The sequence below is a fragment of the Diplotaxodon limnothrissa genome, linkage group LG22, assembly GCF_057381915.1.
Source record: "Diplotaxodon limnothrissa isolate DT_005_m linkage group LG22, D_limnothrissa_male_GT1.1, whole genome shotgun sequence".
Taxonomy (NCBI): Eukaryota; Metazoa; Chordata; class Actinopteri; order Cichliformes; family Cichlidae; genus Diplotaxodon; species Diplotaxodon limnothrissa.
The window spans coordinates 30,336,803-30,354,667 of NC_140616.1; the positions used below are offsets into that span (position 1 = coordinate 30,336,803).

Sequence of the window (17,865 nt, forward strand, 5' to 3'; positions counted from 1 at the left end):
GTTACTGTTCCATGGTTTGCCCGATCATTTTATTTGTTCAAGCAGAAAGCAGCTGCTGGTTTTAATTGTAGCCAACAGTCGACTGTGCGAACCCTCTCTTCTAATCCCTCATATGTTTTGTTTTTGTTTTTTTCGTCTGTTGCCGAGCAGCTTTGGTGACGTTGCGCTGTTTGCACTTCTCAATTGTCACTCGAGTTCACCCTCCTCTCTTCTTAATTGTTGCTGACCTCCCGTTTCCTTATCTCTGATTGACAGGTGTGAAAAGCAGCCTGGCTAGTGCTGTAGTCGCTGTTGTTGTCAAGGAAACCCAAAGTCCCATCCCGTTGCCATGGGGAAACAGAACAGCAAACTGCGGCCAGAGGTGTTGCAGGATCTCCGTGAGAATACCGAGTTCTCCGACCACGAGTTGCAGGAGTGGTACAAGGTGCACAATTCACACCCTGAACACTGTGCAAAAGTCTCGAGCCCGCCTTCAACTCTTTATACTCTCCTTCCAAGGAGCAAGACTTTATTGTAAATTTTTAAAGTGGTCTTGAGCAATAGTTCTCCAGGCTTTCTGAAGGTGTTCAAAGTTTTTCTTTAGACATTGACTCATTTTCACAGGAATGCTTTCTCTTGTTTGTTGAGCCACATAACCCTGACGTATGATTCATTCTAGGATAAAATGGCACCTAATGCCACCTAAAGGCACCAAACCTGTGTTGTGTCTATACATAACAGACCGCAGATCAGTAGATGAACAGTATCTGAAAGTCACATCCCTAAGAAACAGAACAAAATCCAGCAAAGACCTGACACAGGACCTGAGATGCCTGAGAGATTACAGCTGGCTCTTCAGCTGTATTTTGTGTATCAATGTGTACAGAGGAGGTCAGGATAGAGGTACAGATAGTCTGTGGCTGCATCCATCTGTAAAACATGATGGAGGCTTTGTCGTGGTTTGGGGCTGCATTTCAGACAGTTGTGTCAGGGATCTTTTGGATGATGATGGAAAAGATGGAAAAGTACTATCTGATTTTGATCCACCATTCAGTACCATCTAGAAGGTGTCTGATTGGCCACAGCTTCATTTTAGAGCATACAATGATCATAAACAAACTGCCAATACAGTAAAAATCCTTCCTGGTAGAAGAACTAACACAATGGAACACTTTCAGTCATGGATTGGCCTCCCCAGAGCCAAAAATCCAATGTTTTGAAGCAATGTGGGATCATCCTAACAGACAATAGAACAAAAGCCAACATCTAAAGAAGAGCTTTGACTGTCTTTCAAAGGGTTTGACGAACTATTCCCAAAGATACTTGATAAAATGATAAGGAAGCTGACCTAAAAGAGTTCAAGCTGCGTGGGAGAGTAAGGCTAGTCATACCAAATATTGACTTTCAAGCTCATTAAAACTATACAAACTTTAAATTTAAAGCTTTAAATACTGTATTTCTAATTGTGTTCCCACATGCTGCAATAAATTGCTGCATGAGAAGGAATGCAGAAAATAAAAAGAAATGGTGAATGGCTCAAAACCTTTGCACAGTACTGTACTATATTATAGCTGTAGTCTTACACTACTGTACTTCTAAGAGAAATACTGTATTTTTTTGTTTTGCAGATTTATATTGAATTGTATATAATGACAGATCTGGTATTTATATGGCATCTACATAAAATGGACCAGTAATACTAATATAACTATAAGAGGTATCGTTTGGCATAGATGTTTATAAAGCCGTACGATGAAGCCAACAGCAAAGAACCAAAAACTGCAGTTTCTCAAACGGCCATCTGAGGCTTGAGGCTCAACTTTAGTACAGAAATAAACTGCCCAGGTTCTCTGCATATGGCAACTGTGCAGGCGGGGTTTTTTTTCTTCAGTTCTTCCATTTAACATTATACAGGAATAAATGTTAGCTATTAATGAGGGTGGGGCAACTTTGAGTTACAGAATAGTGCTCACCTCAGGCAATTTATCTCTCTTAAATTCTCTTATTTGTGGTGTCGGTGCCTTTTGGAGCATATTCACTGAAGTTATCCAGCAAATAATATGGATTTCAGTTTGGTTATTATACAGACAGATTGTCCAACAAATCCATGATCCTGTGTTGTTTGTTGACTTACAATCTTTTATTCGATCGTGGGATATCTTGATGCATGCTCGATCATCCATGTAAGCAAATCCCAAAAGGCTGATTCTGTTCATCTGGACGTAGCGTTTTCACTCATCTGCAGGTTTCCTCAGCCTTCAGTGGGCTGGTTTCAGTTATTGTGCAAATGTACTTGGGGAAACCTGCAGTCAGTTAAGACTGAAGAAGTCACTTGGATGAGCGACGAAACGTTTCTCCGATTGAAAATGCTACGTGCAGATGAACAGAATCAACCTTCGTGGGATATGTTACTTGGCTTAAATACAGATACCAGGTATCTGTACGATCTACTCATACAATGCCAACTAAGCTTGCTAGTGTTAGCTGATAACACAACCATTTTTGTCAGATTCTTTGGCTATTTGGGAGCAACACAACTAGCTAGCAACTAGCTCAGGGGTGGGCAATCTCAGTCCACGAGGGCCGGTGTCCCTGCAGGTTTTAGATGTGTCCTCAAACCAATACAGCTGATTTAAATCTAAATTTGCTCCTCAACATGTCCTGAAGTTCTCCAGAGGCCTGGTAACGAACTAATCATGTGATTCAGGTGTGTTGACCCAAGGTGAGATCTAAAACCTGCAGGGACACCGGCCCTCGTGGACGGAGATTGCCCACCCCTTATAGCTGAACGCATTAGCAAACTAATAAAAGCAATAACCCGGAGCATAAAGATGAATAATCTGGTCGATTTAAGTAGATTCGTCACCTTGCATGTGACACAGCACAATCGGATCAATTGGTGTTAGAAAAATATTCAATGTTGCACCTTTAACTACCGTCTGAACAGCATGGCTTGAGTTATCATCTTCTGATATCAAAGTTGCATGTTTTAAAATAAGTCTCTTTACCTATTGTTTCTCCAAAATCAGAATCTTCCTGATCTTCAAACATTTCAAAAGTGCTTTGGATCCTTTCATTGTTGGTAAAAATAAGTCCTAAACTAGGCAAATATGTCACACAGCAGAGTTATGATTTATATCACGATTGTTAGGACATCCTTGCGTCTTCTGTACAGACATGTTTCTATCTGTGATCTGTAACACTGACAGCAGTCTTATCTCCGTCCACCACAGAGCACTGTCTAAACCCAGTCCTTTATTCAGTGGGGAGCTTAGCATTATGAAATGCCACAGTGACCTGACCTCACAAGTTATCTCATCTTATGCACATGGATATATGTGTAGTGGCTGCAGAGCTTTACACGTGGGTTAAACCTATGGAACAGCTGTGCGTGCTGTCCTGAATAAGAGTTGTACAAGTTAAAGCCCACCCCTCACTGACCTGTCACAGTGGTCACAGCTCTCAGCAGATCAACTGCTTCTGAGTGTGGGAGATGCTGGATGCTTCACTAAACACAGTGAAATTTTGAACACTGTCAATTAAAAAATATTTATTAGGAGCACAACCCTGCTGATTTTTCCCCTCCAGTTGTGAGTAGAAATCCCAGCCATCAGAAATGGTTTTGTTACCTCATTGCCTCTATTTTAAAGGTCTTTGTAAAAGAGCTTTATTTCTTTTGAACAAAGACCAGGGATAGAAGTGACTTTTACCTCCCTTTTTTTCCTCAGGCACAATTCCGCTTTATCAAATGTGAGGGCTTGAATAGAAGATAGCGTTGGCTTTTCTGATCCAAGACTAAGCTCCTTTTCAAAATCATTCTTATCAGAATAAGAAGTTAAATGATTGAAAATGTTACTACTCAAAGTTTTGATTGAGAAATTTGATCTCTGACTGTTCTGATGTTTTGAAAAAGTTATGTTAGTTTCCTGGCTTCTTGCATATACAGTTGTGGTCAAAAGTTTACATACACTTGTAAAGAATATAATATAATGGCTCTACCGAGTGTCCCGTTATTTCTAAAACTCTGATTTTTCTCTGATAGAGTGATTGGAACAGATACTTCTTTGTCACAAAAAACATTCATGAAGTTTGGTTCTTTTATGACTTTATTATGGGTTAACAGAAAAAAGTGATCACATCTGCTGGGTCAAAAATATACATACAGCAGTGCTAATATTTGGTTACATGTCCCTTAGCCATTTTCACTTCAATTAGGCGCTTTTGGTAGCCATCCACAAGCTTCTGGTTGAATCTTTGACCACTCCTCTTCACAGAATTGGTGCAGTTCAGTTAAATTTGATAGCTTTCTGACATGGACTTGAAAACATGTGGACAATGCTGTTCAGCATTGTCCACATGTTTTCAATGGGGTTTAAGTCAGGACTTTGGGAAGGCCATTCTAAAACCCTTATTCTAGCCTGACTTAGCCATTCCTTTACCACTTTTGATGTGTGTTTGGGATCATTGTCCTGTTGGAACACCCAACTGTGCCCAAGACCCAACCTTCGTGCTGATGATTTTAGGTTATGTTGAAGAATGTGAAGGTAATCCTCCTTCTTCATTATCCCATTTACTCTCTGTAAATCACCAGTTCCATTGGCAGCAAAACAGCCCCACAGCATAATACTCCCACCACCATGCTTGGCTGTAGGCATGGTGTTCTTGGGGTCAAAGGCCTCACCTTTTCTCCTCCAAACATATCGCTGGGCATTGTGGCCAAAAAGCTCAATTTTTGTTTTGTCTGACCACAGAACTTTCCACCAGAAGGTCTTATCTTTGTCCATGTGATCAGCAGCAAACTTCAGTCGAACCTTAAGGTGCTGCTTTTGGAGCTAGGGCTTCCTTCTTGCACGGCAGCCTCTCAGTCCATGGAGATGCAAAACACGTATGACTGTGGACAATAACACCTGTGTTCCAGCAGCTTCTAATTCTTGGCAGATCTGCTTTTTGGTGATTCTTGGTTGACTCTTCATCCTCCTGACCAATTTTCTCTCAGCAGCAGGTGATAGCTTGCGTTTTCTTCCTGATCTTGGCAGTGACGAAACAGTGCCATGCACTTTATACTTACAAACAATTGTTTGCACTGTTGCTCTTGGGACATGCAGCTGCTTTGAAATGGCCCCAAGTGACTTTCCTGACTTGTTCAAGTTAATAATTCGCTTTTTCAGATCCATGCTAAGCTCCTTTGACTTTCCCATTGTAGCGTTTGTGGGCGTTTGTATCCAATGAGCCCTATTTAACTGGCCTAAGAGAAGTCAGCAGCTGTAGTCACTCATAATCACTCACAAGTTAAGAGGCCATGCTATGAAGCTCAGTTCACTGACAATTTTGTAAGTCACCAAAATTGCTAATTCATGTTGCTGTATGTATATTTTTGACCCAGTAAATGTGATCACTTTTTTCTGTTAACCCATAATAAAGTCATTAAAGAACCAAACTTCATGAATGTTTTTTGTGACAAAGAAGTATCTGTTCCAATCACTCTATCAGAGAAAAATCAGAGTTTTAGAAATAACGGGACACTCGGTAGAGCCATTATATTATATTCTTTACAAGTGTATGTAAACTTTTGACCACAACTGTATGAGCAACACAATGCTGAACTGCATACTGCATTTATTACAACAGCAAGGCTTTATAATAGAAGAGTCCAGGTACTAGACTGGCCTATCTGCAGTCCAAAATAGACACTGATCACCTAGAATTCAATGCATTTTATGCAGCATCCCAACTTTATTGGAATTGGAGTTGTTTTATATTATTCTATAGACATAAAGAAAAAGTTAAAGGTCTTATTTTGAACCCTGTCTCACCTAATATCTGCTTTTTTTTAACCTCAGGGTTTCTTGAAGGACTGCCCCAGTGGAACCTTGAATGTGGAGGAATTCAAGAAGATCTACGCCAATTTCTTCCCGTACGGCGATGCCTCAAAGTTTGCCGAGCATGTCTTCCGAACTTTTGACACCAACGCCGACGGGACAATAGACTTCCGGGAGTTCATCATTGCCTTGAGTGTGACGTCACGAGGAAAGCTGGAGCAGAAGCTTAAATGGGCCTTCAGTATGTACGACCTGGATGGAAATGGGTATATCAGCCGCGAGGAAATGCTGGAGATTGTAGAGGTAAGCAAGGGAAGCTGGTTAGTTTTGGTGGAAGTAAACACTTCTTCTGGCCTCAGGTGCTGGTGGAGGGGTTGTCACATGTAGACCATGCGATTTCTCTCAAAACCTTCCGTTATAGCTCATTATGACACTTTTATTAGGGCCACAAGGTTACTGCCATTTAAAAGCAAACTGTTGTTGCAGTGCTATCTACTGCATTTAGCTAGGTCACACATCACATTTACCTCTTGACTGTATACGCTTACCTAATTGCATAGTGAGTTGATGTTGGTGGCATCTCCCCCACCACATAACCAACAACAAGCTAATTAACTCCCTTTAAATGGAAACTCAGGCTAGATAAAAAGTTAGCCATGGCAGTTTTGAAGTTGTAACACTGGAATCATTAGTAGCATCCTAGTTTGCGAACATGAATTAGAGTGCCTTAGCAGCTCACAGACACTTAGTATCATCACTAAATAATATAAATACTTGTGCAAAAATACTTTGTCATCTCCCTAGCAGGCCTTTATATTAGTGCTGTCAGCATTAATCTCGTTAAAATGACGTTAACGCCATAACCGCGGCAAATCTCCGTTAGCAAGTTACCGCGGATCACCCCGTGCGTGGGGCTGCAAGGTGTCAACGTGTTAACGAGCTAACCGAGTACATTAAATCATGAATGAAATCACTAATGTAGACTCTACAGTATGCTTGCCATATGTGTAGAAGATCCCTTCTTATCTGTAGCAGTTGTAGCTCAGGATATAGAGCGGGTCGTCCACCAGTTAGGTGATACTCAACCCCCAAAATTGCCTGTGATGGACCTGTGGGCATGCTATGCGAATGTAGCTTGTAGTAAAAAGCACTCAGTAAGAGTAGTAAAGCACTTTGATTTATGGTCCATTTCAAATTCTAAATCCCCAAACCTGATTTCATTTTCATAAACACACATCATGCGACTGAAACAGGAATGTTCTTGAATAACTAATTTGATCTCACCAGGAGTCTCAGTATGTTTTCTTGCTTTTTCCTGCTTGTTCTTTCCATTGGTCCTTCAAATTTTCATCTAGCACATGGTGCAAACTACATTACAGTTTGTATTGATCAGCCAATCACAGAGATTTATACAATACTAAGAAAAGACAGAGCACCTTTAATAAATACTCCCATTAGTTATGTTAAGTAAGTTAATGCATTCATTTAAGTATGTGGATGAATGCATTAATTTACTCTAATAGGCACCCTGAGTGCAGCATTGGCACAGGCAACAGTTTGCAGGAAGGCTGTTAAGTAGTGCTGCATCTAATCCTTTCACTGTTGAAGAGAACAAGCAGAAGGACTCATATGTCAAGATATTGGACTGAGGATCTCGCTGTGTATTCTGTGTGTGTGTGTATGCACTTCTGGATTCTCATGGATTAGCAAGTTAAATTTAACTTGAGTTTATCCCTGAGTGTGCAGAATGCTAGGATTATCTACAGGCTCACTGAGGTTACACACCGTTAGGGAAAGGAGGGGACCATTATGTGCTGAGAGTGAGCAGGAGAGTGGAAGGGTCATGACTGAGGTCAGATTTGTTTTACACCACATTATCAGATTAATAAAAGCTCTACACTTTTGCTGATCAATGGACGTGTCCATCATTATAACCACAATTTCAATTTCTTGCATATTGTGAGTTGTATGTGGGTGTGGACACACAGGAAGGAGAAAAGGACTCGTGCAGATTGGTTAGACGGAGAGATCGAGGTGGAAACGACGTGCAGCAGGTCAGGGTGATTAAAGATAGATATTTGCTAACAAGCAAAAGTTTGCTGAGAAAATGGAAGGAGCAGTTTGAGGAGCTGATGAATGAGAGAATGGGGAAAGATGGTGAACTGGGAAGTGCAGAGGATTAGTAAGGAGGAAATGAGGGACAGAGGGCGGTGGACTTACTAACCAAATTGTTCAACACAATCCACAAGAGTGAGAGGATAACTGAGGAATGGAGAAGCCTGCTGCTACGGATTTTCAAGAGGTGTCATGTGCAGAGCTGTAGTAGTGATGAGCCAGCCCAAGAAAATATGGGAAAGAGCTGCTGATGCTAGGTTGAGAAGAGAGGTGACGATCGGTGAGCAGCAGTGTGGCTTCATACTGACAAAGAGCTCTACAGATCTGATGTTTGCTTTGAGAGTGTTGATGGAGAAGTGTAGAGAAGGATCTCCACTGTGTCTTTGTGCATCTAGAGAAAGCAGATTATAGGGTGCTAAGGAGTGTCAGGAGGGAGAGATGTATGTGAGGGTGGTGCAGTGCATGTATGAGAACAGCAAAGACATTGGTGAGGTGTGCGGTAGGAGTGGCAGGGAGTTAACCCTAACACTAACCAACATGGAGGTGGGATTACATCAGGAATGAGCCTCTTCTTCTCCAGAGGGTTGGTGTGACAGAGGAAGATGTTAGTGATAGGCTGAGATATTCAGATGATCTGCTGTGGGGAATCTTAAAAGCAACAAGCTGTGCCCTTCAGTGAATCCTTTACAGACTATGGCCTTGCTATGGTGGAGTCGCTTTTTCTACTCTGGCACAATTAAAATTGGGTGACTTATTAACAAGTATCATAACTGCTCTTCCAACATATCTTTTCTGTGAAATTCATATTTTAGAGTCCACGTCTTTACTCATAACCTGAATTTGAGTAAACACCTGCAGTTCAATCCAAATGTGATTTTTATCAATTCTATTTTTTTGTGTAAACCTTAATATTCACATCCATGAAATGTGCTAAAGATATATAATCCAAAGTTGTAATACCATTTTGTACCACAAGATGGTGCAAAGACTCACTATAATATTTAATGTAACCAGCCAAATCGATTGAAAACTGAGCACGGGAGGAAGTAAGAGGAATATCAAAACATCTCAACCATCTACAGTCATTCATCTCAACACAGTCAGTTGTAAAATGCTGCCCCCTGGTGTTTAAAGTTTTTTGTTTTCCTCAACAAATGCAGGGATAACGTCCACATCCCAAACCGTGAACTTGTGTATCACAAAACCCTGTTTTCTCACTAATTTTCTTATGTTCATTTTATTTTATTTTTTAACTTTCTAGCTACCTTAGTAAGTCAGCTTAGGACAATATTAATCAAATATTGAGCTAACGCTGGTTTGAATGCTGTTTGTCTGTCTTAATGATGGATGGATGCTACAATATGCCCTTAAAATGGTATAAAGTAAGAGTACAGCTGGGCTCCATTTCAACTTGAGCTGATATCTCTGCAGCAAAATCCACAGACATCTTGGACATAACGTCATCGCTGTTGTGTCTTCAGATTCTGTTGTGGTCCCGAGTCATTAGTGAGCCTTCCTGGGAAGCACATCTGAGGATACCTCTCATTACAGGGAGCCACCTGGCACACCTGTTGGCATTAGCTTGACATTCATTGTTGGTGAAAAGATAAAAGGAGCCAACCATGAAACTGAAGGGTTGTTGCACACTAATGATGGCATAGCTGAATCATCTGTGCTCAGACTTAGGGCAGTTAAAATACCTGATTATTTCTGTGTGCCTGACGCCTTTGTCACTATTTTTCTCCTTGGAGTTTTTTTCCCACAGTTTTTTGAACGACGGTGTGGGCATGAGACTTTACAGTCAGAGGAGATAACATTTTAGAGCCAGTGTATCTTTCTAAAAAGCACAGAGGGCTCATTTCCTGCGAGCTCCCTGCCTCTGTGACGATGCTCCTGTGACACCGATCTACAGTTGCTTTTACACCCTATACTCCCAGCGGAGGAGATTTAATAGGCACGTAAGCTGATTTTAGATCTGCGCCTGAGGCCAGCTGATACTCGGAGCTTCTCTTGCAGAGGTTAATTTAATGCTATCAGGGGACGCGGCGTGCTCATATCGGTCAACAGATAAAGATGTATGAAATCAATAGTGTAAGCCCTGCTTGTAAGCCCTCCGTCCCTTTACCCCGCTGCCACATGTGACCCATGTCACCGTGGCGCGATGGAGCGATTCTATAGGCACACAAACGCTGCGTGGGTATTTCTGGAAAAGCTGCCCAGGGAGCAGCTCTTAGCATCAGGAGCAACAAATGTCAGTGAATCATGTGGACTTTCAGAAAGGCTGTTTATCAGCATCTTGAAAGCTGCAGTGACTTTATTTTTTTTAGTTCAGTTATGTTTTACTTCTTTCCTGCTGAGTCTCCTTAATGGGTCCCTGCTGGCTTGAATTCACTTATCTTTCTTGTTCTCCTGTCACCGCCCACCCAACCAATCTCTCTCTCCTTCTTTTTCTCTCTCATCTCTCAGGCCATCTACAAGATGGTGTCATCTGTGATGAAGATGCCAGAGGATGAATCCACGCCGGAGAAGAGGACGGATAAGATCTTCAGACAAATGGACCTCAATAATGATGGTGAGAGGAGGAAATGGCAAAAAGGAGGGTGCTGGGGAGAGACAGAAAAAGAAATGAGGGTAGCGCTGGGTGAATGTGACAAGATCATCTTTGAAATGTGCTAATTTTGTTGGGGACAAAAGACTTTGTACAGAATTCAAACAGCATATATGTGTCCAACATTTACAAAAAAAAAATGTGGCTTTCATTCACACGTGAAAAACAAACCATTTTGTGTGTGCGCGCATGTGTTTAATGAAAGCAATTAGTCTTTATGTGTCACCTTCTTGTTAGAATAGCAATAAACAGTGCAGATGAGGCCAGAACTATTAGCCATCGTCTGAAATTGTATTTGACTAAAGTATTTCCCAAGTGCTGTCAAACAGAGCAAGGGTTTTTAAACACAGCTCTTTGAAGGTTTGATTTTGGATTCTTACATTATTTTTATTTTTTTACACAAAAGCAAAATTATTTACCCCCCACCCCTCCCCCCTGCCGTTAATTATCAGCCCCCTGATGGTAATAGATACTTGTTGGTATCTTTTTTTGCTGGATAACAGTCTGCAGTCATTTGCTGTAGTCTCAAAAACACTTCTGAGCTCTCCACACTCCACATATTTTCAATGCAGTGCAGGTTGATGCAGCTTGGGGCTTTGTGACTTTAGGAGGTTGTGCTTCACCAGGAGCGACATATATTTTGGGTACTTGTCATGATGAAGGACAAAGTGCTGATCCAGACCTGGTTTTACTGCTGACTGCTTGAGGCTTTCTTTCAAAATCTTTACATCCTCCTTTCTTCATGATTCCTTCCACCTTCATGCATTTCTCAGTTCAAGATGTGCTGAAGCATCCTCACAGCGTAAGACCCCCACCACCGTGTTTCACTGTGCTGAGGGTTTTCTTTGGGCTGTGCATCCCTCCCTTCTTTCTCCAAACATAAGAAACACCTCTGTGGCCAAAAAGCTCTAGTTTCATCTAATCTGACCAAAGGATGTGCTTCCAGTACGCATAGTCTTTCTCCAGGTTGTCCTCATATGGAAAGAAATATGTCTCAAAAGAGTTGCAAATATGGACGATATGATATAAAGCATAAACTAAGATTCACGAATGTGTCCAATGATTTATCTTTTGCTCAGCTCACAAATCCAATAATTTTCTCTTTCAAAAACCTTTCTGTGCACAAAAATGTGTAAAACTACACGTACCATCTCTCGCTCACTCACAAAACGTGTGGCGAATTACCAGATGCGCACAGATCACACCGCATGAGACTGATTTAACGCACAAATCCACAAATGTATGCTGCTTTCAAGTCCCAGTGTAAAACTGGGACATCTTGCCTTCCACTGTATAGTTGAGGGTTTGTTTTCTTTTTGTTTTGCTACCATTACCACCATGATTATTCATTACACTAACATTAATGTTAGCCTGCCTTTATTAGTGAATGGTGACATTAACATTAAAGTGTTATTCCACATTATTTGCCTTAAATATATATTCAAACTATACAGAGATTAGTTAGCATACACTCAGTCCAGAGGATGATCCACAATGATGTACAATCGTGGTGTTCCATATCTGCAGCTGAGCACTGGCTGACTTTTCCCAGAGGAAGAACGTCCAGCATGTAACACCAGATTATTTAAACCACATATTAACCTTTATAGGCTGCTGTATAGTATCTGTAATTGTAAGTCATGTTTTCTAGTTTGTTTTTGTTAGAAAAAGAAACATCAGGTATACAGTGGAAGCCCAGATGTTCCAGTTTTACACTGGGACTTGAAAGCAGACATATTTCTATCTATATCCTTAGCATACTTTAATGTGGTTTGAAGGTGTGTCTTCTGCAGAAGAGCAGTTTTTCTTGGTCTGTAACCTCTGCAGGGTTCTAGTGGTTGTCTTCTTTGAGACTACAATTCCCAAAGTGGTTATGAGAGTCATCGTGTCTTGGCAGATGTTCTGGGCTCTTCAGAAACATCTCTCACAAGTTTTCTTTCCAGAGTCTGAAATCTTTCCTCGCTGAAGTTTTTATACTTTGTGTAAATTGGAAGATAACCATGGTAACTGTAATTTTGTCTGATATTGTGTGCAAAAAGAAATAACTTCACAGACTATCACTGCCTATTGTTGTGCATCCTTTATGGCCTTGGCTTCTTCCAGCATGCACCAAATCCCAAAGCAAAAGTTATGTGAAAATGGTTTCATTGGCATGGGGATGTGGCTTTACTGTTGGCTGATTGACAAATATATTGGTTATCATTGGTTGACAGATCTTTGTTGAGATATTTTACTAAAAGCTAAACTTTTGGGTAGGTTTATCCTACCCAAAAAGCATTTCTAAGGCATTAACTGCAACTCTATGTATAACGTAAGCACAATGAACTGTGGGTAAATCTGCGAAGTCAACAACAAATTCAGACATACCAAAAGTGTTTGCCAAAGAGCCCACGTGTACGTAAAAACTTGGGGTTGGAACAGACATAAGCCCAGACTGATTTAGCAGGAATGCAACTCAAACTCTGTAAGTCTGAGAGTGTGGACATTGGGATTGGGCTTCAAACTCCATGACGCAGAGAAGTAAGGGTTTAAAGGCTGTAATGATGTAGCTGCACAGGAAGAGGCCAGCAGTAATAAAAATTAGAAAAATGTTGCAGTAACTGTCGAAATAAACACTGGATTGATTCAAATATGATTTAACCATAATTCTGACATAAAACACGAAAGATCGTTACATGATTCTGAATAAAAATCTTCCACTTGGTTCTAGTGTTGGTTCTATTTATCTAAAAACAGAAGAAAAATGAAGGCAAGAAATAAAATACAAAGAAAAGGAAGATGAATGGGATGTAAGGATCTGTACTTATGCCTTACCTACCTCCATTAAAAGCTAACTACATAATTGATGAAATACATATACAAATACAAGACAGACTACTCTCACATGCTTGGGGGCAATTAGCTTAGCCTCGCATAAGAGCAAAAGAAGGAGCAAGTGTTTATCAGGTGGTTTCTGCTGGTGTAAAGATACACACCAAACACACATGTATCATTATACATATATATTCTATTATACATTATAGCATTAGTAAATGTTCAGACAAACTGTTTTCTGGTTGAAATTTTATGCTAACATAAGCTGCTACAGAAATGGAATTGTCAAAGTTCCTGAACAGAAACACCACAGCATGTATGTAGTGTTCAAGCTAGCATAAAACAATTACATGATCATAGCTAATGCCACTAATGGAGAGCTAACTACATATTTGAAGCTACACTAGTGTTTTGGTGCCACCATGTTTTTTGTTGTTGTTGTGGTTTTGTTTCCTGCCAGAAGCAAAGAGCGCTAATTTATCAGCTATTGCTAGCAAGCTTGGCTAACTGCCACTACCCGATCCGTACCAGAAACAAGATCGGTACCACGCATGTGCAAAAGGTGTCTACTTCTGGCCGAAGCTTTTTACGATAGTTACGGGTCAGAGTATCTGTTAAGATGTTAAGAATAATAAGTATAGCTTAAAATGTTTGCAATAATGAAATATTTCAATATAATGTAGACAAAAACTAAAAATAAAACGACAGTTACGGATCAGGACTCCCCGATCCTTACTGAGCATGTGCAAAGTTGGACTGTACAAATTGGTCTACCCGATCCATACCGCCCATGTGCAATGTTTTCTTCTTCTTCTGTTTTGTTTAATGGCAGTTTACTCCCCAGTGTATGAGGATACTGTCACCTGCTGACCGAGCGAATGAGCCCTATTGTAAAATGAACTAGCATCATTACAAACGCGTGTTAAATTTGATTTAGTGATAGTCGTGTGTTTATGCTTGTCTGTGTAGAGAGGATTGTTGGAATAGTAATGATGATGTCAGCTATCACTGTCAATTGTCATTAAACACTTAATCTGACTGATGAATCTTCACGTGACATATTACTAAGTCAGTATTATTAAGTCTGTAATTAGGCGCCATTCTTCATACTTTACGGCGCTGTTGTTCAATTGTGGGACGATCTCTGTTGAGGAGAAAAGCATTAATTTGTTTGTATACGAATTATCCATTGTTTAAATGTCCCGGGCAGTCGAAAAGGAGGCAGAGCTGTTGAGAAATGCTATGAGCTAACTGGGCGCTAACCGTGTCACTCAAATACATTAACTGTTGCAATCTTGGCAAAGAGAGGAAGTGACGTAAGATTTGCGCATGCGTGGTACCGATCAGGTTTCAGGTACGGATCGGGTAGTGACACTAACAAGTAGCACTGATAAACTGTAAGGATACAATGTGCAGACACATTGGCTAATTGTAGTCTGATAATCCAATAAAATGCTTCAAAAGGTGCATTTTAAACAGCCCAAACACACACACTGTATATTCTGTAAACATACATTTTAATTCTGTAAAGTTGGCCATTTCACACGGAAATACCATTTTTCCCACTTGTATATTTGAGGAGGGCGTTGAATACATTAGTAGGTTAGTTTGGAATGTGCACTATCAACTAGTCACCAGCTGTAGTATTGTGTAGAACAAGCAAATATTTGTGGACATGACTTTGTTGAGGCTGACACACCTCTTTATCAGAACATTAGTTATAGTAACAGTGTAGGTACAGAAGCTGATACTTCTTAATCATACTTCCCTTGCTCACTCTTTTTCAGCATATTACCAGTGTTGGTCAAGTTACTTGAAAAAAGTAATCAGTTACTAATTACTGATTACTTCCCCAAAAAAGTAATCCCGTTACTTTCAAAAGTAATTAATTACTTAGTTACTTGGTTACTTTTTAAAAACACGATTTACAACCTGAATAGGTGATAAAGCAATAGATCTTTCAGCCCAATTCTACTTTTTCTACATAATCCATCATACAAAATGTAATCAAATGGAAAAGTCTCTTTTTAAAACTTGTTTTATCAGTTTTAATCTTTTAACTTTATGCATCAAGCAAATATTAAATTATATGCAACATTCTCTGACTGGAAGAAATTTGTTTAATATTTAAACCTATTTTCTGCACATTCCAGCATATAAAATAAAATATTTTTTTGTGTTTACACTCAGTCTTTCAAATAGATGCAAGTAAAACACAGCAGGAAATAAATAAAGTCAAAGACTAGCGGTCCTGTTGCTCTATTTTCACCTGTAAAGCAGGAGTAGGGTAGGCGGAGGTTTACCCTGGTGCAGGTGTGCCGCAGCGGTCAGTGGAAGAATCCGCGAGTTTCTCTGCGAATTTCCCATTACGTCGTAGCGCACTCGGTGCTTGCTTGGAGGTTTAGGGGTTTTTTTTCGCTGTAAAAAGAAGTTTTCTTCCCACGCACAACGGATTCTAATATTTTTGTCACTTTTTATGGAATCAAACTTAAAGTAAGGTCAGTACTTCCACGCTTAAAAAGCTGCACGCTCATACTCTCTCCCGCACTCGATATATGATCCATTGTTGATCTGCACACAGCTGTTGTCACGAACGTCGCACTTGCTTACGTCACTGTCATGAGACATTCTCGCAAAAAAACCACGGTTTTAGTAACGCAGCGTTCCTACGGGAAAGTAAAGGTAATCTAATTATCGTTTTTGCAATAGTAATCCCTTACTTTACTCGTTACTTGAAAAAAGTAATTGGATTACAGTAACGCGTTACAAGTAACGCATTACTGCCCATCTCTGCATATTACACACATTCATCTTCAAAATATCTCCACAAATTAATAACAGCATTTCTTTTGTTTTTGTTCTTCTTCTCTCCCTGTCTCTCCTGCAGGCAAGCTATCCCTGGAGGAGTTTATCAAAGGTGCCAAAAGTGACCCCTCCATCGTTAGGCTACTCCAGTGTGACCCCAGCTCGGCCTCCCAGTTCTAAAACTGTCCCTACTGCAACCTTCTTTTTTTTTATCCACAACTTTGCTCTGTTGCTCTATTGAAACAGTCAATCAAATCAATGCATGATGGTTCTCGTCTCTGATATCTTTCTGTTGTTGTTGTTACTGTGTGCAAGGATGATAGAGGAGGATAAGGAAAGTCGTCACTGTCATTTTACGTTTATGTTTGGGAGAATGAAGGGACTAGGTATGACTGACAGAGACGCCTGCTAATGTTCCATAATATCTGTCTCTCTCTCTCTGGAGCGTTGGATTTCCAAGGAGCTTGTGACGGCGTGTGGATGTTTGTTTGTTTTTTTCTTTTTTCCGCAGGGAGAGGAATCAGTTCCTACTCCTACACATATGCACATGTAGATGTACATCATGTATATACTGTACGCCTGTATATCATAAGATAAAGTGCATCTGTCTTCATATAGGGGCGCACACTCTTTGCCATTGAAAGGCAGTATTATGTAGCGTAGCTTCCTGGTGGTCCATCTGAATGGGCAGTTTAAGGGGGTGGGATGGGGGCGGGGCTTGTACATCAGATTTCTTTTATTTTATTTTATTTTTAATTTAAAATGCTTTTTATTTTCCTTTTGTACATACTGTTTTCCTCCTTCATGGTTTATTTATTCAGTTTTTATTCTCATTATTGCGCTTTTACTTTGATAATATCGAGATGATCAAATTCCAGTTTACAGTGACGGGGAGAGAGAGAGAGAGAGACAAAACTAGTCAAGATTGACCTCTTTGTGGACTCGAGCGGAGGAATTCCTGTAAAATAACGGGATCCCATTTGTTGCATTTGATCAATGACACCAGTAGCACATATCAGTCGAGCCGCCATTTGTTTATATAAAGTATGGCTGTGCATTTGGGTCTGAATGCGTGTGCGTGCATGTGGACACACACACTGTATGCTTGAGGCTAACTTTTACAGTATTATCTTGTTGTGTTGTTTCTTAATTTGTAAGTATTTTAAAGTTCTTTAACGATGAGCAGTAAACTTAAGATAGCTGTAACCGTTCGCTATACTACTGCATGATCCTTCGAACCCGGCGACGACAGAATCCACAGACACAGTTTACGCACAGCGGTAACTTTTTGTAGCTCTTCAGCCTCCTCAGCATGGACCCCAGGCAGAAATGATTCGATATTTGTCTTGCTCTGGGACAGCACGGGCCTCCTACCCCCACGCTCTCTTTTCCTCTGACAGAACGAGAACTCACTAAGGGCTTGTTCATCACTCTCTAGCTTAATGATTTTTTTATTATTATTATTTTTTAACCTCCTGGATTAGTCTGCTTGCAGAGCAGTTAGATGAAGGGACGTGTTTCACAAGATTGCAGCGAGTCCGGAAATGTGTTCTAATTTGGATCTGTTTGATCTTATTTATAGAGCAGAAAGAATGTTGAATATATTTTAAAAAATTTAAAATTATAAACTTGTCTCCTGTATCAGTGACAAATAAGTATTGTGCGTTGTTGAGGTTTTAAAAAGACCAGATGCAGTTGTGAAGAAGACCTGAACCTGAAATAAAC

At 40.3% G+C, this 17,865-nt stretch overlaps 1 protein-coding gene across 1 annotated transcript; it reads left to right on the plus strand.

Moving 5' to 3' along the window:
• The first annotated feature begins 328 nt into the window (after positions 1-328).
• On the plus strand, positions 329-16,320 carry LOC146610136 (hippocalcin-like protein 1). Its single transcript, XM_085346893.1, has 4 exons — positions 329-424; positions 5,820-6,101; positions 10,380-10,485; positions 16,223-16,320. Exons 1-4 carry the CDS (start codon positions 329-331, stop codon positions 16,318-16,320), a joined length of 582 nt encoding a protein of 193 aa, XP_085203019.1.
• The last annotated feature ends 1,545 nt before the right edge of the window (positions 16,321-17,865 follow it).

Bases quoted from the DNA above. Each gene is read 5' to 3' on its own strand.
- LOC146610136 (XM_085346893.1), top strand. From the start codon at position 329: ATGGGGAAACAGAACAGCAAACTGCGGCCAGAGGTGTTGCAGGATCTC. The intron at 425-5,819 runs GTGCACAATTCA...TTTTAACCTCAG, and splicing joins AGTTGCAGGAGTGGTACAAG to GGTTTCTTGAAGGACTGCCC. The intron at 6,102-10,379 runs GTAAGCAAGGGA...CTCATCTCTCAG, and splicing joins AAATGCTGGAGATTGTAGAG to GCCATCTACAAGATGGTGTC.